The 15,695-nt window shown below is 41.3% G+C and overlaps 1 protein-coding gene across 3 annotated transcripts in view; it reads left to right on the plus strand.

Annotated features, from left to right (window-relative positions):
- Positions 1-15,695, plus strand: part of INTS3 (integrator complex subunit 3) — a 2,345,436-nt gene that overhangs the window by 708,715 nt on the left and 1,621,026 nt on the right. For all 3 annotated transcript variants that reach the window (XM_044079970.1, XM_044079971.1, XM_044079972.1), the window contains one exon: positions 5,913-6,000. In XM_044079970.1, coding sequence (XP_043935905.1) covers positions 5,913-6,000 — 88 coding nt within the window. The remainder of the gene's footprint in view (positions 1-5,912; positions 6,001-15,695) is intronic.

Below are 15,695 nucleotides of genomic sequence, written 5' to 3' on the forward strand. Positions count from 1 at the left end.
CTAACTTTGCAAAAACTTCTTCCTGTGATCCTTCCTTGGGCAGTCATGTTTATCTTAGATTTAAAGTATGCTTACTTCCACATCCCCATAGCAAAGGAATTCAGGAGTACCCTCATTTATGTGCAGGTGGAACACATTACCAATTACATGCATTGCTCTTTGGCTTGTCTACTTCTCCCAGTGTTTTCACAAGCTGTCTGACTTCAGTAATTGCATTTTGCAGGACCAAGGGCATGCAGATTTATCCTTACATGGATGACTGCCTCATTCAGGTAAGCATGGAAGAGGAAGCCAGATCCTCTCTGCAAATAAAAAACATGATATGTCTCTTAGAATTAAAGTTCACTTTCAGTTACAAGTTCAACCTACCCCCCCCCCAATATTCTGTTGCTTCTAGCTATAGTATTGGATTATAACAGGCAAAAACTGCCTTCCTTCCACATGGCAAGATCCTCTCCCTAACACAGTATTTCTGAATTTTAATCCAGGAATTTGTTTCAGCCGGTGAGCTCTTGAGAGCACTGCAACCCTTGGTCTGTTGCATTCTAATGATACCCTTAGCCAAACTGCACATGAGAAAAACATAGTGGTATCTCAAAAGTGTGTGCTGTCAGTGTCAACGTTTTCTGAGATTCAAGTTAACAAGTCTTTCTTGCATCAAGCAAGAACTGTTGTGATGCTAGATGCCTGAAACTTAACAAGGGAGTTCCATTACCTTACAGGCAGGGCACCAAGTGATAACCATCAGTGCCTCAGAGTTAGTTTGAGGGGTCTCACACAGACAACATGAGAGTGCAAGGCAGGTGGGACAGGAGCTTGTTAGAAAGTCATATCCATCAAAAAAAATGGTGGTGGTCGATATATGCCTAATAGCATTCAAACAGAACTTGATACCAGGCACTCTCTTAGTAAGGACAGATACCACAGTAATATGTTATATCAGCAAACAGGGAGATACACACTCCTACAGCCTGTGCCATATGGCTGGGAAACTCTGAGAGACTGCATAGGAAATGGGATTACACGTCTTGGTTTATTGCCTCCCAGGGACAGAAAACGACCTAGCAGACTACTTAAACAAGTCTGTAGCAGACCTTCACAAACTGATGGTAAATAAGTCATGTCATCAGAAAACTCACAAACAAGTGTGGTGTACCAGAGGTACACCTTTTTTTTTAGACTTCTTTGTTTCAAAGGAAGAAAGACAGATCAACAAGTTTTGATCAAGAGCCCTAAGCCATAAGGTCTGGAGGGCAGATGCATTCTCCTTCCCACGGACATGCTTATTTCTGTATGCCCTCCATCCTGTATACCTCATTCCAAAGGTACTTCTGAAGGTTTGGGAGGATGGGCTGAGAATGATGTGATAGCACCCTTCTGGCCCAGTCTGTATTGGTTCCCATACTACTCAGTATAGCCAAGAAAGAACCATGGCTGCTCCAGTTGGAGGTAGATGGCCTAAATAACAAAGGGATTGCCATACACCCCAACTTGAGAACACTCAGGTTGGCAGGATGAAAGGTTTGAATGTCCTCCCTTCCAGCCAACTCTTTAACAATGATGTCTTTCTCATCCTGAAAGAGGCCAAGAAACCCAGCACCAGGAAGTCTTGTATTTCTTAATAGAAAAGACTCTCTCACTAGTGCCATTCCAAGGGGCAGCAGCCTTTACAAGCAAATATCCCCCTTGTTTTATCGTACTTGGCCAAATGTTTCTGTAAGGGAGTTTCTTACTTCTGTATTTAAATCCATCCCTCATCTTTCCCCACCTGTCTGCCTTTGCAGCCTTCTTTATTTCCTACCCCACAGTGAAACCATTCCTCAAAGGTGTCATTCACCTAAGACCTCCTACGAGAGAGCTCTTGCTCTATCCTTGGACCTAAACTTTGTGTTGGAGAAGCTCACCCTACTTCCCTTTGAGGCTGCATCCTCCTCCATCAGATTTATCACTTGGAAAACTGTATTAGTTGTTAACATTTCAGACAGAGGGATTTATGAGCTTCATGCTCTCTCTTTCTCAGGTTTTACAGAGATGGTCTCCCTGAGAACCACCCCCTCCTTTATGCTTAAAGTAATCATGGATGTTTATGTTAACCATGCTATACATTTGCCTGTCTTCTTCCCTGGGAAAAAATGCCTTCACCCCTTATATATTTACAGTCTGCTTGGGTTTTGTCTGCAGAAGACGAAGAGCTTCAGAAAATCTGATCAGTTATTTGTATCATTTGGAGCTAACTAACAAGGAAGAGCGGTTATGAAAAACAAAATATTTCTAAACAAATTTCTAACTGTATTGCCATTTGTTGCAAGCACCATAGCAAGGGGATGCCTGAGTGCACCAGGACACATTTCAATCAGTGCCACTGCAGCTACCACTGCCATAATCAGGGGATTGTCTACCCAGTTCATTGTGGAGGCAACCCAGCTGGTCCTCTGTATGCACTTTCTCCAAGCACTATAATCTTTTTTCTATTTCTAAAGCTAGAACTTGCTTTTCCTCAGCATTTCCCTATCATAAGCTTCTTTTTTAACATCCTCCCTTTTCCTATAGCTTTGGGAATCCTCCTGAGTGTTATTGCTGCTACACGAGTAAAGCATGATGCACATAGTACCATTGTGTATACTTACCTTAAATGTAGATGTTGAAGTGTCTTCACTGTTGAGGTAACCGTTCCGTCTCACCTACCCCTGTGCACCTTGCTGTGGGTTGGTGTGGGTAGCCTCTTCTGCTTTCCTCTAGGTTCCCTTCCATAACCCCACTGATCCCCAGCAGGTCCCTGTAATGTCTCCCACTGGGGATATAGTGGGCAGGTCTTGAAGAGTGTGGCTCCAGCTAAGTGGTGGGGAGCAAGAATGACCTGAAAAATGGCTCCAACTGATGATCCGTTATTCACTGACAACCTGATGTCAGAGAAAAATGCACCTGCCGGGCTGAGGGATAGAAAAAGTCTCTGGTATCCTGGCCAACTAAGGGTTTCTCATGGCAGGAAATCTCGAGTTATTACTGCAACAGTGAAGACAGCCAAACATTTACATTTATGGTAAGTATGCACAAATGTACTTTTCATTACTCTCAGAAAAGTAACACTAATGGTTCAGGTAAGCACTGCAAAGATGTGGTAATTTTCAGAATAGCCACTCTCCCAGGGAGGAGGGATTTTAGCAGATCAGCCAGGGTTGCTGTGGTCCCTCTTTCAGGAGACACCAATTTACTCAGTGAGGCCTTAACTGACTGCTCCATTCTAGAGTTAGTCAGGGATTATCTTTCTCTCCATTTTCAACATGAGAAGCCATTAGGCATGGTTTGTCAGTGAGGTAAATAGTATCCAGAAGTTATCACATTCCTTTCTTGACCAACTCCATGGTGTAGTCTGTCCCAGGCATCCCACGCCATGAAAGAACTACATCCATAAAGACAGCCAGAGGCGACTTTGAGAAAGAACAATCCAGGATTTTCCACCAAGACAGAAGGGACTAGGCTTATGTGTAGGGTTCTTTTTGGTACCAGGGAAGACAGGGGACCTCAAGCCCATTTGCAACTTGAGGAACTTTAACCAACATGTTGTCAAAGTGCTGTTTTGCATGATTATGGTGTAGTCCATCATTCCTTGTCTGTTAGGAGATTGGGTTCACTCTTTGCACTTCCAGGATGCATACCCGCACTTAAAGATTCAGAGAATATGCAAGGTTCATTCACTTCCTGTTAGTCATTTTCACTTCTTGACATTGCTGTTTGACTTCTATGCAGCCCCCAAAGGGTTTGCCGTATGCATGTTGGTAATTGCTTTGGCTCTCAAACAGCAAGAGTTCAGGGTTTTCCTGTCTCAATGACTGTGTCTTAGCAGCCCCAACTTTGGCAGTCTGATCTTTTCCTGGAATTATTTTGTCAGTTTTTTCTTTCCTTGGAAATAGTGGTGAACATAACAGAATCCCAATTGATGTTCATGCAGTCAATCACTTTAATGGGCTGTACTCTGAACACTTTCATTTTTGTACATCTCTCCCTCTGAAAAGGATCCAGTCAGTCAATTCAGTTGTGCTGCAAACTGTACACAGTGGCACTGTCCCCTCAGGTCTGGAGCTTATGGCATTCACAATTTTCATGGTCCTCAGTATGAGATTTTTCATGCTACCTCTTCCACTGAAATCTGAATGTCCACTTTTCACTTGATAGACTCCTTGAAGTCACCCATCATGACCTTCAGGAAATACAGATAACATCTCTCACTGTGGACTTGCAAGTCCTACCTTTCTCTGGGCAGACACTTCTAGCTGTAGTTCTACAGGTGGCAGTTTCCACAGGCGCTTCTGGTCTAAGGGGAGGCAACATTATTTGGAAAAGTCAGTACAAAGCATTTTGTCCATTCAGGAGACCAGTCTACACATCAGTATTTTGGAAGTAAAGGCCATCATTTTCACTCTACAGTCTGGCATGTTTCTCTTCAAGTGCAATAGCCATTCACATTGACATCATAGTAATGGTATGGTATTATAATTAAGTAGTGGAGAATTAATCGTTACTTTTTCTACTGATGCATAAACTCTGTTTCATGGCTGTGGGGGGAAAGCCACTATATGACTTCTTCACTTTACCTAATGGCTTTAAATGCAGCAACTTGTTTTATCTCAAAGATGCCCTCATCCTGTAGTAGCTTCCAGGTCTTCTTTACACCTGTTTTCATTTTCCCTTCATCACAAAATGCTGTTGATGTCTAGGTTGTGCAAAGCCAAAGTCATCCTAAGAGCCCTCCCCTTTTTTATATACCTTTATTAAATTCTTACATTGTACATATACAATAACAGAAAGCAAACCATAGCAACCATTTTCATTCATTATATATGTATGCTTTTCTCCAACAGTCACCATTCTCTTCAGCACTACACAAATTTCCTAACTCCTGCTCTCCCCCAAACCCCATTTCTTCTGCTGAACACCACCCCACTTGCACTGTTCCCACAAACTCCATTTATTTCCATGTAATTTGCTCTTCTCCATAGATTCAACCTCCATTTCTTCCACCTACTCCACAATATTCAGTTCCATTTTCCAGTAATTGCCTTTCTGGCTTTGTCCCGTTCTGCCCTCCCCCCCACCACCACTGTGTTCATGTGTGTTAGCCTTGTCACTGTCCCAAACCCAGTCCTACATATTAGGGTGCTAAACACTTTTTCCCTCAGTGCCATTAAACAAGACAAAAGGCAGACAGAAACACACACACACCAACCCTTTCCCTAGCTCTTACTGTAACCTAATCCACAAATAATTGCACACACACACACCAACCCTTTCCCTAGCCCTTACTGTAACCCTAATCCACAAATAATTGCTCACACACAAACCCAGACACAACATACATCTATCTCCTTCCCTAGCATTTACTTTAAACTTGACTTGCAAACACTTGCACACACACAACCCTAATGCTGATACTTGTTACAAAAAAGGTTTTTGCATTACTACTGACTCCCACTTACCTTACATTCAGTAATCCAACATTTGATTACTTCAGCATTCAAAAGTTGATACCATTCGACCATAGTAACCACCCAAAAAAGTAATGATAAAAACCAACCCAAATGTTACATACCCATGCATGTGTGCATGCGTGAGTGCATGTGTATAATCCTTATCTATACTCTATCGATAAGTATATTTATTGAAGGAATGTGAATAATACTCTTAAACAAGCAGCTGTTTTTTGTTACTGATGGAGTTAGAGTTAAAATATTTGGCATTTTTCTTTTGTGTGAGCTTGTTATTTCTGCCTAGATATGTCTAGAGAGCTTAACTCCATTGGGTTCTAATGCTAGTGTTAGTGGAGAAACGTGGAAACTGAAGTGTTGTCAGATTTGTTAGCTGTAACTCATTCAGTCTTTTCTCTTGCTTACGCTTTTAATGCCTTTATTTTTCAGTCTAACGTCGCAGCTTCTAATGCCAAGCTTGCCCTTTTCTATGATTGGTTGTTCTTCAGTCCAGAGAAGGATAGCATCATGAACATAGGTAAGTCAACACACAAAGTCTCAAATGATAATTGTCAATGTTCTTATTTATACTTGCATACCTTTGGGGGGAAGACTTCTGTTCCTTGAATTCTCTTCATACCATGGTGTTTGAATGTCATATTGCCCAACTTAATTTTCCAGAATGCACTGAGTGGAGCCTTTTTATTTGTTTATTTATTTTTTTAATGGAAATGAACCCTGTATTTTACCAACCCTGTCACTTGATTGAGTTGCATTACATAAACTTACCTGTCACAGGGCAGGGGGTGTGGTCTTCTTGCAGTGCCGGTCTAGTATTTTGTTTTTGTCTTGTAAGGCAGTACCATGATTGCAAAATTGAGGATTCATAGTTGTACTTTGCTCTTTTGAAAACAGGTGGGAGAGGGATAGTGCCTCCCAAGAGGAAAGTTTATAGCCAAGCATTTACTCACTGTGCAAAGTGACTGCCTCGCTGCTGTTTGATGGATTTAGTAGTTTTTTCTCCACTTTTGCACATATTTAATGGAACAGTAATATATTAAAGTATTTAAAAAATGCACTCCTATGGTTTTGGAGCATATCTGTGGCGTGTCTTTTTATCTAGCACTTTGTAGATGTGGTGCTTTTATTTAATGGCCAAAATCCTTTATGCACATTAAGCAGTTTTCACAAATTCTTTTCCACTTTTTCAAACGTGGGTTATAAGACTTCATTTACTGCACATGATATGAAGCGATAGAGAGGCTAAGCTGTTAATTTGGTTTGCAAATGTGATGTAAATCGTTTATTAATCTTACATTTTGCATATACAAGCCACTTGTTTGGCAAAATGAATTTGTTTTACCTCAGATATTCTGCATATCATTTACTTAGCAGCTCCTTAGTTTTATGCTAGCTGCTGTTATACATCCTGATGTGCAGAATTCATTTGTACCATTGTGAAAACTATCCTTTGGCCTATTTGTCATAGTTAGTGCTGATAAACTCATTTTGTACTCTACCTGCTAGGAGTTTTCAATCTCAGGAGTAATGTATCTGATTGTACAATTTTCTTCATAAAATATTGTTTTATAACATCTATAAATATACATTTCATAAATGAGGAAGGCTGTTTTTTTTCCAATTGAGTTTAAAAAGCCCCATTTCTCTAGAGGCCTGAGGAAAAAGATACATGTACAAGTACAAGAACAAATCAGCAAGCAGATGTATACAGAAATGTTCTACATCATAATTGAAAATGTGTAGAACATATTTAATGTACATGTGTACAAAGTTACTTGCATACAAGTTTCAGTATACATAGCTTGTGTAGAAATGCCTGTTAAACTGTCAGTTACACCTTAAACAATACTTTGAATCATCTATTAGCATTAAGTTGGTAGTGCTAGAAGTGTAAACGTGCTGGCTAAAAGAAAGGATTAGTTGTGATAAACTAGTGTTGAAGAATAAAATGGAGACAAGATAAGTATAAAGACTTTTTGAGTTAAAGAAAAGTTACACAGATTTTGTATAATATTAGTAAGATGTTTTGTGTGATATTCTGTACAAAACTGAATGCTTCAGCTCCACATCTTTTAATTTTGTGAAGTGTGTGTGTAATATTCAACCTCTCCTTACGTTATTTATTTATTTATACTTTTTTTTTACTTTGTAAGGCCACTAGCACACCTCCGAGCCAGACCTTTGCCCCCCTTCCCTTCCTCCCTCCCTCCCTCCCTCCCACCCTACTCTATTTTCTCTGAAGCCCTTACTATCCTCTAACACTTTTCCTTCTTTTGCCTTTGTGTCTCTCCCCTACTTTCTTCACCCTTAGCCTGTTTTCTTTCTTCTGCCCAGCTCTTACTCCACTTCCTGGCTTTGCATAGCCTGGTTCAACTGGTAACCCTTAGCTGCCTTTTCTTTTTCCCATGTATTTCCCTTTGTAGTTAGTCAGCTCTTTACTTACCTTCTTTTTTCCATTCCAGCTTCCTAGCGACTGCATTCTTGGCCATCCATTTCTTCTATATACATTGTTTTTCTTATCTTTTGCTGCTTGCTGAAACCTGTTCCCCTTCTTTTCAATATCTTTACTAATGAATTACATAAATCCTGCCCCAAGTCTTCCGTCATACAGTATGCTGATGAATCTACTGTTATATCTACAGTTGACAATCGAACAGAAGTACTTACCCTCAAACAAACTTCATACAATCTTACTGAAACATGGCTTACTAACAACCAACTAATACTCAATACAAAAAAGACAAAACTCTTAATTTTCCTCCCTAAACTCCTCTACCACCTCAAATCCTCATTTAATATCTTTTCACTGAATAATACTAACATCCCTGTTAGCCAGACTAAGCTCCTTGGAGTAATGATAGATGACCAACTGAAATTTGACCTTCATATGCATCACTCTATTAAGAAATCTCACCAAAAGCTTGGCCTCCTATATAGAAATAAAAGGTTCCTGAATCCAGAATTTCTGTAGCCAGTGCTTACCTTCTTCCCAAACTTTTCTACAGCTCACAAATATTTACAAATCTTCAGTCTTCTCTTCTCACTTAACTTGAATCTACCTATAAGAAAGTAGCTATATTTGCTGCTAATCTGCCATCCAAATCTCACCACTGTCATGCCCTCAGGTCACTCAATTTGATAGAGTTCCCTAACCAACTCAGAGTTACTCAAATGCTCATCATTCACTCCATCGCCAATAAACTTTCTTCCTGCCCTATCCCTTCCTGACTTCTAAGGGGCTCTTTTCAATACTTGCTACAGATGTACAAACCTAAAAGGGACGGCTTGCACCTGTCACCCCTGGGCTTTCGAATACTGGCTAAGGCTCATGCCACCCCCATAGTGCCTTTTTAGGCAAGGCTCAAAAGACAAACCCACCTCCATAGACAACACAAGGAAAAAGAAACTAAGGGTAATGCTGCTCAACGCCAGAAGTCTAAACCTCAAGATGCACGCACTCGAGGCTCTCCTCAGTATGGAGAATATTGATATCTGTGTAGTAACAGAAACCTGGTTCTAGGCTCCCGAGAGCACCCCAGCACTACCAGGTTATACCTCATACCATGCTTTTCGGCCACAAAACTCGGATCGAACCACAAAAGGAGGGGGAGTATCCATATTCATCAAAGATACCCACACCTCCAGGTTAGTGGCACAGCACGAAGCATCGGAGACCATCCATGTGCAATGAACAGTGGGCGAAACTGCCTTTCAGTTTGTAGCCTGCTACAGACCACCCTCCCAAACTCAGGAACCCCACTCGGCTTTCCTGAGAACACTGGAGAATATGAAGGTCTCTCCAAACACCATTATATTGGGTGACTTCAACTACCCAAACATAGATTGGGAGCACTACTCAAGCCCCAACACCCTCGCCCAACGGTTCCTAGAATTTATAAACTCAAATGCGATGGAACAACTGGTCACCACTCCCACAAGAGGGGAAAACATTTTGGACCTGATCATCACCAACATGGGGACTTTTTTATACGAGAGGTATACCCCTCATTGGTAAGATCTGACGATAAATTAATCTCACTGGACATCCATAACCCATCCCCAGCCAAGGAAACCACAGTGAAGAACTTCTCAAAACCAAGGTGGAATCCTTCAAAGCCCCCGGGCCAGTGGAAAATACGGCCCAAACTGCAGAATCCTTTACAAACGCATTCTATTGACACCTACAGGAATGCATGGATCGTGCTATCCCAAATAAAACCAAGACTCACTCCTCCAAAGGCAGGAGACCTGTCTGGTGGAACCCAGCCATAAATAAGCTATACAACAGAAGGAGGAAGCTACTACATGATAGAGCAAAATCCCAAAAAGGGAAGGCATCTTTGATCAGTACTAGCAAGAAACTACGATCCCTCATAAAATCATCTAAGGCCAGCATCGAAAGAAAAATTGCACAAGACGCAAAAGATAATCACAAGGCCTTCTTTAGTTATGTCAGGAACCTGGGTGGCAACTCCCAGATATGCTCTGAGTTAGTGCAAAATGACAAAAAAATGCACTGAACCCACAGACATTGCCAACATCCTGGCAGACAAGTTCAGTGCAAACTTCTCCCCCCCTTCCCCCTAAAAGAGCAAATGTCTATCCCAACAGAGTGTAGCCTCCCTGACATCACAGATGCACAGGTGAGAGCTGCCCTCTCCAAAGCAAAAAACACAGCATCAGTGGGACCGGACGGTGTCCTGGGCTGCGTCTTACACGAGCTCCAAGAAGAACTGAACCCTCACATAAAGTCACTGTTCAATCTCAGCCTTACTACAGGATATGTACCCAAGGAATGGCGTACAGCACCAGTGACTCCACAAAGGTGGTGCCACAACGGACCCCGGAAACTATCGCCCTATAAGCCTGACTAGCCTGGTCTGCAAAGCTATGGAGTGTATCATCATGGAACTCATAAACAAAGACATTGGGAACCTCCAAACACTGGATCCTACCCAATTCGGCTTTGTTAAGGGCAGATCTTGCCTCTTGAACCTGGTCGACTTATTTGAAACAGTCACCAAGGCCATAGATGAAGGGAAGGTAGTCCACACAGCCTACCTGGACCTCGCAAAAGCCTTCAACACAATACCCCACTCGGGCATCATAAATAAGCTCACCAGCTTAAATATCAACCCCTATGTCACAAGATGGGTTGCAAACTGGCTTGGGGATAGAACCCACATGGTCAGAATTTCAGGTGCCATGTCAGACTCTAAACCAGTTACAAGTGGCGTCCCACAAGGCTCAGTCCTGGGATCTCTCTTGTTCGGTATATATTTCTATGAGGTACAGGCTAACACGGGAGGACTATGGCTGACCAAGTTCGCAGATGACTGCAAACTGGGTGCCATAATCGACTTGCCATCTGACACAAGCATCCTCCAAAAGGGTCTCACAGAGACAGATAACTGGTGCCAAAGCCATGGCCTAAAGCTAAATGCCAAAAAGTGCACAGTCATCCCCTTTGGGAAAAACAAAGTGCCCACAAATTACCACATAGGTGGTAATCCATTAAGTACGGAAGAAGTAATTAGAGTTTTGGGGACCCAAGTAGATATCAATCTCTCCTTTGACAATCACGTTGCCAAAGTGGTTAGAAAGACCTTCTATATAGCCCACCTTATCACTAAAGGGTTCACATCTAGATCAAGAATGGTCATTTTGCCCCTCTACTCATCACTCATCAGGCCCATAATTGAATACAATGCCCCATTTGGGATGTACCTTACCAGACACCTGCAGCAACTGGAAAGACCCCAAAAGTACCTCACGAAGAGGATCAAGGGACTCAAACAGATGCCCTACGCAGATCGGCTAAAGAAACTCCAGCTCTACTCATTTGCTTACCGCCTACTCAGAGGTGATCTGTGCCTGACGTATAAAGCCATGTCCAACCCAGAATTAATGGACATGCTCCACCTCAGGAAATCCAAATCCCTTAGAGCTACATGCTCCAGGGACTTAAACCTTAACACAAAAATAAATAGGACATGCTGGAGGGGCAGATTCATATCCCAGAGGCTCCCCTCACTCTGGAACAAAATCCCAATCCATGTTAGGCAGAGCCCCTCAATGACCCTCTTCAAGAGAAATCTTGACGAGTGGATGGGAGATCGTAGGTTTACCCCTGGGATCTCTACTGTGTCCCTACTAGACAGAGGCACAGTAAACTAACTTTAAAAGGGCTATCTTCTGTGACCTACTATACAGAGGCACAGTCAACTAATCTAAAAGGGTGGTGAAAACCAAACACACTCTGGCTAGGCTTATAAATGCCCTAGGGCAGATAGCCTAGTAGCAACCTATGAACCTATAAAACATCTGATGGACAGAACCTATATAACTACTCACCTGCCATTCAATGGAACAAGCTTCCTATGACCCTCAGAAACATACCTCAAGTCCACAAATTTAAGACATCTCTTAAAGAATATCTAAACCAAAACTGGATATGTCACTGTAACCACCCTACTTGAAGACGGTCCTTACACACACACACTTCTTTTCTCTTCTCTTCTTCCTAACCCCTATGTCTCCCTTTACTCTTTGCTGTGCTTTGTTTGCTTCTCCACCTATCCTGCTTCTTCAACCTAAGAATCACTTTACTCTCTTTCTACTACTTCTCCTCTTTACATTTGATTTCTGCTGCACTGTATCTCAACCTATTAATAATAATTTTATAACTTCTGTTGGTTTCAATTAGTAACTGGTCAGCTTATTGAATTTCATTATCTACTATTCTTTGTCTGTTCCACTTTTATGTTTTTCTTGTCTCTTTTATCATTAAGTTATAGGCTGCTAACCGTACTGTATTTTTACATTTAATGCAACATGTATGTATAATTTATAGTTGTACTGTGGAGCTTTTCTCCCGGGTCTTCACTGAAAAAGGGCTTTGTCCCAGTCGGACTATCCTGGTCAACAAATGTAAAATAAATAAAATAAAATAATATGGTCTGATTAGTTTTAGACCATTGTTTTATATACATTCAATTCCAAGTGGCTGTTAGATTGTTTATTTAATTCAGATTATGTTATAACTGTGTTTGTTTTGCTCAGGTCCAAAACTGTCCATGTAGAGGGAACTGATTGTGTAAGGATTGTATTTTTGGTATATCATTTTCCTGAGATCTCTCTTGGCCAGAAGGTATGCAAGACAACAACTGGCCAAGGGGAATGAATTTGAACCCAGAAATGATTGTATACTGCAGTACATTTTTGTTGTATTGTTTTCCTCATGTCTGCATTGGCCAGAATGTATATAAGCCAACAATTGGCCCAAGAGGGATGAATGTGAACCTAGACGTTATGTAAGTGTGTGTGTGTGTGTGTGTGTGTGAAAGAAAGAGGTCTGCAAACTTTTTTCATGTTTTGTTAGTGAAATGACTTTCTGCTATTGAAATCTCTGCTGGAAAGCCCTCAGTGTGGAAGCATATGTGAAATATATGGGTATCAAGTCCAGTCAGAAGATAAAAAACTTGCATACACAATTAGAGGCCTGCACATTTATGCTAATTTACTCACTAAAGAAGCACAGGTATTATTGGTTGTTCACTTTCTGCAGTGCCCATAACAGGTTAATTCAGCGGTAACTAGACCCAGGGTACTTTATCTGCTCTAGTCTGTACTTGAGTAACAAAGTAAACATTACAAATTACATTGTCTAAATCTAGCAGTCAAAAGTACCTCGGCATTATGTGATCACTTAGTAAGACACTGAAGTTAGTTTATTTAAATTGCACTTGAGTTTTTTTTTTATATGACTTCTTAATCATCAAAGTAGAAAGTCTTTTGACTTTTTTAATTGTTGTATTTGTCATTGGAAATGATATGGTTCAACTCCTGAGTTAGCTTCTTACTTATCTAATTTTCTTTGTTGCCTAAGTAATCCTGATTTCATTAGACACTTAAATGTATACAGTAACCAATTATTTATGTGTGATTGCATAGCTAGGTTGATCTGAATTATAGTTTTGCCTGGTGGGTGATATTTTTTCAAGGTGACTGTTGTAACAGATTTTAATTACAAGGTTTGCAGAACCTTTGCGTCCGTCAGTAGTACCTGTTAAAATTATCTTCATTGCCACCTGCAGGTGTCACTCACTCTTCATGTTGACTTATTATGAGAAACTGTCTGTATGCTTTTCATTTCTGTCTTACTGTGCTTATTGCTGATTGCATTTGTTCATGTTTTTGTTTCATGTTGGAAAATGAAGTTAAAGGTGTTCTAACGGAAGGAAAATAATGTCATGCTGTTTGTAAGCTTCGTGCAAAAATGTAATTCATATGCTTCTAAATGTAGATGTGTTGTATCTCAGTATCTGACGTTGGTCAGGTTATAAACTGATGTTGGATGGAAAGCTTGCTGCTGCTGCTGTTCTCATAGATCATTGTTGCAATAGTCCTTAATTACTGGGATTTTAGCACACAAGCCCCGATATTTGGCCTACCTTCTAGAGCTTGAAGACATATGGATGCTCGCTCCCTTTATAAAGCTGACATTTGCATATGCCACTTAAGATCTTTCTTGCCACAGTTCGCAACATGTATACTGTTAATTGCATTTGTACTGCAGCATTGTTTGGCTTTCTCTCGAGCTCAGCAATTTAAGTACCTCCCTGGGAATTTTTTTCTTATTGTTATGATTTTTCAGTGATTGTTAATTTCTGACTAGTTTGTTAGTGTCGGACATCAACCCAATAAGATGCTTTAGGATATGTCTGCCCTTAAGAAAGAAGGCAGGTGCTCTTGTGGTAGAGAAATCTCACACAAAGACTACAATTTTTTTTATGTTTTCTGTTTATACCTAAACACGCTACCAAGGGCTTATGTCAAAACCTCTTAGGAGAAAGAAACATCCCCTGTGAAACTAGATGAGAGAGTCTGCAGGCCTACTGCCTTCCACTTCATCCCAAACCTGGAGCACTCCCAGATCTTGCTTAGAAAAGCGATTTAACAAGAAGGCAATTAAGGACCTAGCTGATATAATGGCAGCAGCCAATTACCCTGTTCTGCTCAAAGGCAATGGATCTAGTCAGGTGCTTTCAAAGTCCCATGCCCTTGTGTCTCGGCATGCCAAGTTCTTTGGGGAAGCCCATTTAGAGACCATCATGCCTACAACTGAAGGCATGTACCACTGAACTGAGAGCCCTTCCACTGAGTTTACACTAGATGTTCTACCTTGGAAGCCTGTTTCCAGAATGTTTCTTTATTTCAGAAGAGGCTGTGTTCCTATTTAAGTAAAAGAAGACATTAATGATCAGAGTGGGAAGGACAGGGAATCCTATCCATAGTCTCTGGCATCCAAGATAATCCCACTTAAGAAGACTCAGAAGCTGAAACATAGGAAAGCTTAGGGTCTATATTAGAACATCGAAGTTTCGGAACTTCGAATGTTCTAATATCGACCCCTATTCAGCGAACGCTGAAAACATCGAACATACAGAACAGCGATTTTTTTCCTTGGGAAAAAAATTGCTGTTCCAAAACACATACACACAACACAAGCACACCAAACAAACAGCAATCCACAAACATACACCTAAAATCTTACATCTAACCCTACACTAAACTGTACATGCACCACTATCTACCCACTTACCTTAACCCAAACCCTAACCCTAAGGTCAGTCACTATTGCACACACACCTCACCTGCTCCCTAACCCTAACTCACCTACCCCGCCCTAACCCTCACTTCCACACATTTGCACACTTACCTGACCCGCGCCCTAACCCTAACTCACCTAACCCTCCCTAACCCTCACGTCCACACAATCGCACACTTACCTGAACCCGACCCGTAACTTTCCACCACAGTGCTGAATATAGCGAAGCGACAGGAACGGACAGACGAATTCTTTCCCTAGGAAAGAATTCGGTTTTCTGTCACTTTGCTATTTTCAGCTTTCGCTGAATAGGGGTTGATGTTAGAACATTCGAAGTTCTGAAACTTTAATGTTCTAATATAGACCCGAAAGCTTACACCCATCTTCCTCCAGCTGCCTTGGCCTAAGGTCGCATATGGGTCTAAGTGTCATCACGTTTTCCTTCCAAGGTGTTTTCCAGGAACATATCTGCTTGACTCAGGGGTTCCTTTATGTCCTATAGAACCTGTAGCAAAGTGCAGATCAACCCTGCATGTTTCTGCCAAGAGAAAAAGGGAACACTTCTCAGAAAGTGAAGACAAACTCCTTCGAGAGTGAGGAGG

The sequence above is a fragment of the Protopterus annectens genome, chromosome 8.part0 (genome assembly GCF_019279795.1).
Source record: "Protopterus annectens isolate FY-2018-M chromosome 8.part0, PAN1.0, whole genome shotgun sequence".
Taxonomy (NCBI): Eukaryota; Metazoa; Chordata; order Ceratodontiformes; family Protopteridae; genus Protopterus; species Protopterus annectens.